Source organism: Tamandua tetradactyla, chromosome 5 (assembly GCF_023851605.1).
Source record: "Tamandua tetradactyla isolate mTamTet1 chromosome 5, mTamTet1.pri, whole genome shotgun sequence".
Taxonomy (NCBI): Eukaryota; Metazoa; Chordata; class Mammalia; order Pilosa; family Myrmecophagidae; genus Tamandua; species Tamandua tetradactyla.
In genome coordinates this window covers 167,597,266-167,608,292 of record NC_135331.1, presented here as the reverse complement: position 1 = coordinate 167,608,292, position 11,027 = coordinate 167,597,266, and the positions used below count along the sequence as shown (strand labels likewise).

At 34.9% G+C, this 11,027-nt stretch overlaps 1 protein-coding gene across 10 annotated transcripts in view; it reads right to left on the bottom strand.

Annotated features, from left to right (window-relative positions):
* Positions 1–5,785: 5,785 nt before the first annotated feature.
* Positions 5,786–11,027, bottom strand: part of CEP57L1 (centrosomal protein 57 like 1) — a 56,598-nt gene continuing 51,356 nt past the window's right edge. For all 10 annotated transcript variants that reach the window (XM_077162609.1, XM_077162612.1, XM_077162604.1 and 7 more), the window contains 2 exons: positions 10,357–10,501; positions 5,786–8,350 (listed from right to left, as the gene is read on the bottom strand). In XM_077162609.1, coding sequence (XP_077018724.1) covers positions 8,129–8,350; positions 10,357–10,501 — 367 coding nt within the window. In that variant the 3' untranslated portion in view covers positions 5,786–8,128. The remainder of the gene's footprint in view (positions 8,351–10,356; positions 10,502–11,027) is intronic.

Below are 11,027 nucleotides of genomic sequence, written 5' to 3'. Positions count from 1 at the left end.
TAGAACCTATCCTAAAATGTACTTAATCAGGTTAAGCAATCAGGTCTAAAGTACATTAATTACAAGTGGAAGGTCTGGCCCACTTTACAATCCTCTTCTCATAAAGACTAAGGTCTCTTTAATTGTTTAAGTAACTTTAATAAGATATTTATATACTCTACCCACTAGTTTAAAAATATTCTATCAGAGGGATTGCGCAGTAAAAATGACATATTTTTAAAGAGTGCCATATTGGTGGTATTATCAGGTTTTTAATTTTTATGACACTGCTGACTGTCAATGCTCAGAAAAGTAGGGTTTGCCAACTGATAGTTCTTTACTCATTTCAGATTGGTGAAATGCACATAGTTTTTTTACTCCTGAATCTCACATATGTATATAAATAAATATATATATATATATGTATGTATGTATTGAAAATTTTCTGGTTGGGGATTGAATTATGAACACCACAAAAGACATGTTTAGATCTTTAAAAATATATGTTTTTATTGAGATATCTTTGCACACCATCCATCCATCCAAAGTATACAATCAGTGGCTCAAAATATCATCACATTGTTGTGTATTCATTACCATGATCATTTTTAGAACATCTGCATCACTCCAGAAAAAGAAATAAAAAGAAAAAATAACTTACATCCTATACCCCTTACTCCTCCCTCTCATTGACCACTAGAATTGTAATCTACCCAATTTTATTTTTACCCCTTATCTACCCCTATGCAGGTTTGAAAGGATTATTTGCCTTAGAAAAGCCTTATTCGAATTCTGATCCAATCTGTGGGAGCACCGTTTTCTTCTAATCCCTATCAGCACTACAGGCTGGAAACTTGATTAAATTATCTCCATGGAGATGCAACTTGCCTGATTGTGGGTATTAACTTTTGATTAGATGGAGATGTGACTCAACCCATTCCAGATAGGATTTGATTAGTTTACTGGAATCCTTTAAAAGAGGAAGCATTTTGAAGAGAGACAGAGTCTACCAGCCAGAAACCTTTGGAGATGAAGAAGTTCCTGGGGGAGCTTCATGAAGCAAGACACCTGGAGAGGAAGCTAGTAGACATCGTCATGTGCCTCTCCACTTAAGAAAAAACCCTGAACTTCATTGGCCTTTCTTGAGTGAAGGTAACCTCTTGTTGGTGCCTTAGACATTTTTATAGACTTGTTTAAGTTTGGAGAGTCTCATGGCCTTAGAACTGTAAACTTGCAACTTGATAAATTTACCTTTTTAAAAGCTGTTCCATTTCCGGTATACTGCATTCTGGCAGCTAGCAAACTAGAACACTCCTATTTATTTATTGTCATTTTTTTTTTTTACTCATCATCCATAGCCTGGATAAAGGGAGCATTAGCCACAAGGTTTTCACAATCACTCAGTCACACTGTAAAAGCTATATAGTATACAATCATCTTAAAGAACCAAGGCTATTGGAACACAGTTCAACAGTTACAGATACTTCCCTCTAGCCACTCCAATACACTGTAAACTAAAAAGGATAGTTATAACTCATAAAAATAACCTCCAGGATAACTTCTCAACTCTGTTTGAAACCTCTCAGCCGCTGAAACTTTGTCTCATTTTTCTCTTCCCCTTCTTGATCAAGAAGACTTTTTCTCAATCTCATGATGATGGATCCCAGCTCATCCCTGGGAGTCACATCCCATGTTGCCAGGGACATTTACATCCCTGGGAGTCATGTCCCATGTAGGGGGGAGGGCAGTGAGTTTACCTGCTGAGTTGGTTAGAGAGGCCACATCTGAGCAACAAAAGAGGTTCTCTGGGGGTGACTCTTAGGCATAACTATTAGTAGGCTTAGCTTCTCCTTTGCAGGGATAAGTTTCATTGGGGTAAGTCCCAAGATTGAGGTCTCAGCTTCCTAACACCTTGTGAGAATATCAGGAATTCCCCAGATGGGGAAGTTGAATATTTCCCCCTTTCTCTCCAGTCCCCCAAGATGACTTTGCAAATACTTTTTTATTCTCTGCTGAAATTACTCTCAGATGTATCAGGGCATCACACACCCTATTCAAGATTCCATGTAATTATAGTATTTGGATAATAAACTGGCCATAGAAGATAAATTAGATAATGAGCTACCTTTGGCCTCACACAGAAGTTAAAATTTAAAATATATTTTAAAGTTTAGATCTTAACTGGTGTTTGTGTGTGAACCCCTTTGTAAATTGGACCCTTGAAGCCGTTATTAAAGTTAGCCAAACTGATTCTGGGTAGGTCTTAATCTGTATGACTGGAGGCCTTACAAATTCATAAATTCATATGTAGTCAGACAGTAGGAGCCAGAAGTTAGAAATCAGAAGTCAGAGATCAGAGAAAGCCATGGGAAGAGACCCAGGACACAGATGTAGGATTGCCATCACCAGAATGTTAACAGGCTTCAGGAGAATACATGGCCTTGCTGATATCTTGATTTCAGATTGCTAGCCTTCAAAATTGTGAGACAATAAATTCTTATTGTTTAAGCCAACTCACTGTGTGGTATTTGTCATAGCAGCCTGAGACATGCCCAGAGCACCTGCTAAATGAATTTCCTTCCTCACCACAAGACTCATGCTTATTTAGATTCTACATAAAGGCAATGTTCAGATGGCGGCAATGGCTGAGGATCAGTGGGTTCATTTGTAAAGGAATTCAAGTTAAATACATTTATTTGTGTCCACATTAGAAAATATTTACCTAATGTATTCAGGCTAGTGTTTGAAAATAGTGTTCTATAGAACAGGAAATTTAATGGTATTGGTTTAAATGGGAATTCTGTCTATTAAACATACAAAACAGATTCATAATAGTATTTCTTATATAAACAGATTTGTCACAAAGCTTAGTAAGAGATCTGGGAATATTCCTGTTTTAAACTGGTTGTCTCACTTTTCTAAACATCTTTCAAACTCATTCCTATTAAATAAGCATTTATTGAGTCTACATTTTCACCCTCAAATATTAAGGAATACATTTTAAATTACAATCATATCCTTAGAAAGTTTCAGAAAACATTAGCTACCTTCACTATATGTAATGCACTCTACTTTCAATCCTATTTAAAAATTCTGGTAGTGACCCATGAAATTGATTTCACAATTCACCAACAGGGTATGACCTGAAATTGGAAAAGCAGTACATTGGTCCAACCAATGAGGAAGCTGACATATGAGGAAACTGAGTGGCTTAAATGCATAAGGAAAGTAAGTGGCAATCATTTGCATAATTCTGTGTAAGGCAATACTTAGGGCCCAGAATATAACTTTTCTGTACATGAATTATTTTTCTGTATTAGTCTAAGTCATTACTGCTTTTCTCCCATCACTTCCCACTACCTCCCATTTTCTTTAGTGCTTCATACACATTTTCCTCACTCATGGCCTTGAATTTGATATTGGTTATATGGACAGAATGTATTTGAAATTATTATACGAACTGATATCGTCAATTAACAAGACTAATGAAGATTAAGATTGTAGACGAATTCTGCTACCAGAAGTAAAAGCAGGCAAAAGCTATATAAATCAAGAAAAAGAATGAAAAAACATAAATGGGATAATTCCCTTAGCACTTTATTGGCAGATGAGAACAGTAAGTAAATATTTATTGAGCATTGGCTCAGTGCTAGTCATTATACCTATTATGTCACTTACTGTTTTCTTCCTTGTATTTACATAAATGTCTTATCTTCCCTACCAGACTACAAGCAACTTGAAGATAGAATCCATGCGTAATTTGTCTTCGACACTCCCATAGAATCTAGCACATTATCTTGAGATCCAGTGGTTATATGAAATTGTTCGTATATCCCTGGAGGTGAAATAACAGAGGGGTTGAGTTACTGCCTGCAACAGCAGCACCCAATCCAGTCTGTTAACTCAGATAAAACTATCTAATATGTACATCTACCAAATAAATTATTTATTGAGCCAGTATTTATAGAGAGGCTACTGCTGGGACAGATATTGTGATAGGTGGTAGAACTACACTGATGAGCAAAAAAGGATCTTGCCCTCATGGAGCTTTTAGTTTATGGGGAAGATAAACAATAAACCATAATAAGAAAATGTACTGTGTGCAAAGATAGGGAAAATACCTAGAATTGGCAGCTAACCCAGATTTTCAAGGGGTGGGAGTATCAGGGGAAGCTCAAAAATGGCTTCTCAGAGGAAGTGGTAAATTGAGACCTGAAGAAAGGAAGACTAAACAAGCAGGACAAGGGAGAAGTCTAGGCAGAAAGTAAATGAATAATCATATCCTTATTTTTGAAGATTCCTCTATAAATCTGATTATATAATTCACAGAATTTTATATCTGTTCTTTGACAAACTAACCATAATTCCCAACATCTCCCACCTTAACCCTTGGACCCAATCCCCCATCCCCAACTCATGAACTAGCCTCTTGAACTGGTTATTAACAAATTTTATATTGCCACAAAGCTACCTCAGATCATAAAATAACAAGAGATCATTTTTCTTCTCTATTATTTTCTACTAAAAGTGTTAAACACATGGGTACATAATGGACCACCAAGGAACCATTTCTTCCTTGGTGGGGTGCTAACTTATAATTCTGATCATTGCCTATGATATCCAGTAGGATCTTACACAAAATGGAATTTAATTAATCTATACCAATAAGAAGAACACTCTCAATAAAACCACTAGGAAAAAGTTCACTAGATTCTTTAAACTAACAAACTCTGGTTTGAACAATATTTTAAAGCTTAAATGCTATAATTGTGTTATGGCTGATTCTCCTAACAACACACACAAAAGGAACTAAAAGAGGAAAGTTGCTGAAAATAAATATAGGTTACATAGAAAAGACAATAGTTAGTCAGTAAGCAAAAAGTAAATTTATTTTCTGGTGAGTGATAGCTAGTATTATTTTTATTTATTTATCCTCATTTCACTTCAATTAAAAGGTACAATGGTACTGGTCAGAGCCCTTTTTCTTTTTGTCTCACAGATGCCATTATGCTTAGAGAGGACTGCTTTGTTGTACTTCTGGGAGTTGGCTTATACTTATCTAAACTTCACGTGCAATTAAATGTTCTCAGCAGGTTTATTTATGGTTAAATAGAGTCTCAGGAAATTCATTAGGAGTTCACTATTAATGCGACACCAATAGTAGCAGCGGGTGCATTTTTGGCCATGATGAGTACTCTTTCTATCGTTCATGACCAACTGGCCTTTTCCTCCATAGTTTCACTTTTCATAACATATAAGCCACTTTTTCACTTACTTTTAAAAATATTTTATTATAGATTAAAAACTACTACTTTATAAAGTTGTACTTCTAAAGTAAGAAATCTACCAAAAATATCTCAAAAATAATTTTCAAGTACACAATCCCAACTAGTTAGCTCACTATGCAAAGTGCCTCCCTCCTTAATCTTACATTACTGAAAACTAAGTATTTCCCTTCACCTTTCCTATTTTTAACTATAACCTAATAAAAATGACTGAGCTGCCAATGATCTGAGCAAGTACAATTAATACAAGATTCCAACTCCCATTTCCAGGATTAGAATATTAACAATACCTGTTGCTTCAAACACTGGAACTTTCTGGTTTCATCAGTTTCATCACGATTGAGATCTGCCTTGGCTAGAAAGTTCCAATTTCTTTCTTTTATTTTCTCCAAATTCTAATTAACAAACAAACCTGTTCTTCACTTAAGTGAACAAAATCAATGAAATCATACAGAGTTTCAGCTAGGCAGACACAGCTGCAGGGTTGCTACAGCAACTCCTGTACACTGACCACTGAATGCCCTGTGCAGGAAGGAAATCTTTTTGCTCCACCCCCTGAGGAGTCAAAGGCTAAGGCAAGTAGGCAGTCTGTAAGCAGAAACATTTTTAATTTAGTAGCTGTGATGGAGCAACAAGACACCATTCTTTGTCTCTCAGTAATTAATGTCTTTCCAACAATCAAAACAAATTTCAAATCAAGGAGTTGTGTAATTACGAATGTCTGCACCATGGCCTCCCACTATAACCTTTGCCATGGAACAAGCCAAAGCAATTTCCTTTCAAGCCCATAGGAAAAAAAAAAAATTCAAGTCAATTGCTTTCTGGATTTAACCCATGCAAACTGAGGTACAACAATATTTTTCCCCATTCAGATTCAACAAACATTTATTGAGCTTTTACTTAGTGCTAGCCCTGCTGGGTGCATTGTCATGTTACTCACAACAACCCTGTGAGGTGGATATTTGTATTATCCCCACTTTATAGATGAGGAACCAAAAGCTCAAAAAAGTTATTTGACTTGTCCAAATTACTAAATGGCAGGATTAGATTTGAATCCAAATCTTCTAATTCTGAAGTATTTTTTTCCTACCATGCCACACTGATTTTACAAGAAAATTCCCAAATCTTAATAGAAACATTCAAGCATTCCTAAAGCGAGTTTAAATTTTTTAATGGTAATTTGTTTTAGCAATAAAATTTCACAAGTAATTACTTCATTTCTGATAAACTAAATATATTCATCCATCTTTCTAATTACAAGACAAACAAAGCAACAGAAAGATCACGCTGCCTTATGGTCCTGTTGGATTTTTGCAAAGTTTAAACTAGAACTCACATTCTTGAGGAGGAAAGGCAAAGTAGAAAAAGTAAATGAAGTGATGAAACTGAATTTAGATGAAGCATTCTGTGGAACATCTCCAGGGCTTGAAGGAGCTAACGGGGAGTGGGAGAGGACAATGTACTATTTATACCAGAAGGAGAGTATCTCTGTCATTAATTATTTTCAAATACAATTCCAAGTATTGATTTGACCATTTTGGATCACCTCCCACTTCCAGGTATGGAAAGGAATTCTAACACGGTACCTCTTCTCATAACTGAAAGAAGTACAATTTTCCTCCTCTCTACAAGGTCCACAGTTATACCCCTCCTCCTACATACATGTTTGGGTATTTCCTAGGATAACAGAGAAAGACTATCTTTAAAAGACTATTCCTAGCTCTGCAGATTCGGACCTAAAAATTCTCTCCTACCCATAGTTTGAATATTTCTCCAGCTATGGATTCACAGGGTTCTGTAAACTCCAATTCTGTCCCTTTGGATTCCCCAGCTCTTAAACTGATACCTTATACTCTGAGCTACTCCCTTCTATTATACCTTTACTACTTCAATTGACACCAGTGACACCAATTCTCTAGCTATCCCCAAATGATCTGAGTGAGAGACCAAAAAAGATCAGAAGATTGTACTAGTTTCCAAGGGCTTTTGGCAAGATAGGTGAAGTACACATTTATTATGAAGCGTACATACACAAAGAAATCTACCTGACGCTGTTATAAAAGTAAAAAAAAAAAAAACTGTACCATGTTTCCTTGAATCTTTACTGGCTGAGGTAACAAAATGCCCAATTTCCTCTTCCTATACTTTGTTATTAAAAATATGTCAGTTTTGTGGGTCCTAGAAGATCACATTCTCAATTTATACAGATGAGTGCCATACATAATACACAGAATAAAAGTCAGTAAACATTGTAATTATAAAGGAATAAGATAAAATAGATCACTAGTGTTAACAAAAAGAGAATGGGAATAGAAGATGAAAACTTTTGTAGTTAAGTTATAACAGTGTCTTCTAAAAATTAAGCAATGATTATATAGAAACCTGAGTTAACAGCCTCTTCACAAATCTGCAGAACTATTAAACTTTCCCTTTCCAAAGAACAAAAATACTCCACAGTACTAAAACAAGATAGGTAAGAAACACCGGGAAAGTTAGAAGACCTTTCCATACTCTTTCATTTCACATTGATCCTTAAATACTTGGTATTTTAAATTTAATTCTAGTTTGAATATTGTCAAACCAATACAATTTCTTAGACTTAGCTTATGATGTCTGCAAAGTGAACAATGTTTATAAATATGATAAGATTAGGTATTTAAATCAATAAGTAAAACAAAAAAGAAATCATTTATTATTTGCGACTCAGATTATTAGGCATTAATTTAAAAATACTACAATTTAATGCTTTATAGAAGCTAGAAACATAATTCAATTTTTTATAAAGATGTATTAATTAAAATCACTTTAGACAATTCAGTATTTCATTGACAGAGTTCATTTAAGGTGCCAGTTTTGCTACTGTATTACTGTTCCCACATGATATCATCTTTTCTCAATTTCATAAGAAGATTATGGACTTGTTTTGGATGAAGGTTGCTGCTTTTCTGTGGAGGGTTAGTCTCATGCAAACATTTTCTGGGGCTATTTTTTATGTTCTTTGATCTTTTAGGGTTGCTATCTTCTCGCTGAATACCTGAAGCTTCACTCATCTTTAAGTTTTGAACTTTGTGCTGTAGTTTACGGACCTGGAGAGAAAAAAATCTAAAATTTTAGTCAATCATATACTAAAAATATATACTAAAATAGAGGAACTGGATTGATGGCTTAAAGGCTACATGAAATTAAAAAGTTCAATGTATTGAACACCTATTATAATGCCTAACACTTTACTAGTCAGGCAGAAATAAAATGAATAAAAAGGGTCTTTGCTCTCAAGAAGCTCATTGTTCTTATTAGTTAAAGAAAAGCTTATACATGTTAGCTAGAGAATAATTTAAGCCAGGATAGCTTTGAGTAGGACAAAAAGTGTATATTTGAGAAAGCACCAAACTAGGATAGGATCAATGTGGGCTGGCGAAGTTGAAGGGAGGGTTTCATGCAGCAGATGAAATGAGCCAACACTGGAAAGCAGAGAGGAGAGAGAAGACTTTTCAGGTGATATTAACAGCATAGCAAAGGATCAGTGCTAGGAATGAGCATTAAGTTTACTATGTCAATTATATACACATACATACACACACATACACACACTTCTTATTTAAATTAAAAGTATTCCTGAACTTCAAGTACTACTGAATACCAGTAAAAAATTCAAGGGAATAATCCTATCTCCTTGAGGAGCGTTCAGTAATAGGCAGGCAGAATTAAACAACAAAAACCATCAACTAGCCAAACCTATTTCTTCAAAGTCTAACCCTTTAACCCATTACTTACTCACTTTGCAGAGACCTTGAAGAAAGGCCTAATTGGAGCTGATGACTTTGGGTGAGTATCTAGCATTCTTTTTGCCTAACAAGCAACTTGTTAGTACAGATATTAAATTATGATAAAATGCTTGAAAATTTATACCCCCATAGTTATTATTAGTATATAATACAAAATATAAGCTATATATATTAGTATAAAATACAAAAGCCAAACTACAATCTCCTATGCAATTCCCAGAAAGTGTACAAATCTTCACTGAACACCATTACTGGGTGGGCCATATTGGCTCAGCAGACAAAGTTCTCGCCTGCCATGCTGGAGACCTGGGTTTGATTCCCAGTGCCTGCCCATTCAAAAAAAAAAAAAAAATTACTTACTGTAGTCTTAAAAACTAGCAAAAGCCAAAATATTTACTTCAAAATGTTCTCATAGACCAAGAACTCTCTACATCTGACAGTCTCTTATTTATGTATTGGTCATAAGAAGAATAAAGGGAGTAAATTTCTGCATTCTTTATTAACTGTCTTATAAGAGAAGGAGAGGCTTACTTGTGAGATTAATATATCACTAATTTACATGAATGCTAATTATAATAGCCAAAGGTGGCTAGCTATTTTATGTGACTAGAGGGTTCCTGGAAAGGCTCCCTCTGCCTTCTACCCCAGCAGTATAACAGTGTTAACAACTCAGTCAATGTCTTTGAATAAAATTTTATAACCCACGATTCTTCTGTTAAAATATTAAAATTGTTAAGCCAATCTTCGTTAATAAAACTTCACATAGGACTACAGAATCCCCCTCACTACCCCTACCCTACTCAGAAAGCTAGCTGAGCACAGGTCCCCAGGGAAAGGAACACAGCTCACCTATTTTGAGAAAAGGTAAATAAAGGTTTTAGGATTGGGTTGCTGCTTGAGGAGCCAAGTTTATATACAGTATTGACAGGTACATCGTATTATGACACTAGAAGAGGGAAGGATAAGGGAAAAGATTGTTAAAAGGTTAGCAGGATGGCTGCAAAGACAAATTTAATGTACCTCATAATTTTTCCAAAGCCATTTCTGAATATATAACTAAGCTTTCTTGCTCCTTTTTTTCCCCTTATATTATCTTGAAGAGTTATATAGTAAGCCCATATAACTTATTCCTGTTATTCCAACAGGATGGATGGCTCTATTCTGAAACAGACCTAAGTGACTCCTGTCTATCACCTTTTCACTAAGCCACATATACAGACCTCAAATTTGGAAGGTCACATAGAAATATAACACTGAATTCCAAAACATTATCTTTTTATTAAAATCTTTTACTAAGACTTTCTTACACTGTCTTGATGCTTCTTCAATTTGGAAATCTGTTCTTCTTTAATTTCCATTTTCTTGACCAGATGCTGTAATTCACATTCTATATCTTCACAGACTGAATGGCAGTCAGTTTCCTTCATTTGATTCAATATTTCTCGGTGTTCCCTATTAAAGAAAGCAAGCATTAAGCATTGTGATAATTTATGGTATATATCTTCACCATAATTAAACAATTTTCTATTAATTATAAATTTTAACCCAAGTTTTAATAATTTTCAAAGACAGTCTCTTTCTTTAGGGTTGTCTAAATCTATGGTAAATATAACACAGCTCCTGTGATTTGAAGTTTAGATACATTTAGAAATATCTTAGAATTAAGCCCTTAAAACAACCCCCTCAAAAAATTCTTAGTGTACTTAGCTAAATATGGTAAAATGTTCTGATGTCCTTAGCTAGAGGTATTAAAGGATTCTCTTCGATTTTGACTATGGAATTGCTGATGTAGAGAGAAATTCAACTGCAGAAGTATTTGCTTGATAAATTCTGGTTTTGATTTGAGCCTACTCAATGAAATAGTGTCAACAGAACTAGTTATCCCTTCTACAGAAGTCCTAGTTCAACCAGCTAACCAGTCAAATAATAAATGTTCTAGAATCACTGTTGAGTACATATTCAAACTGCAGCATAAAAT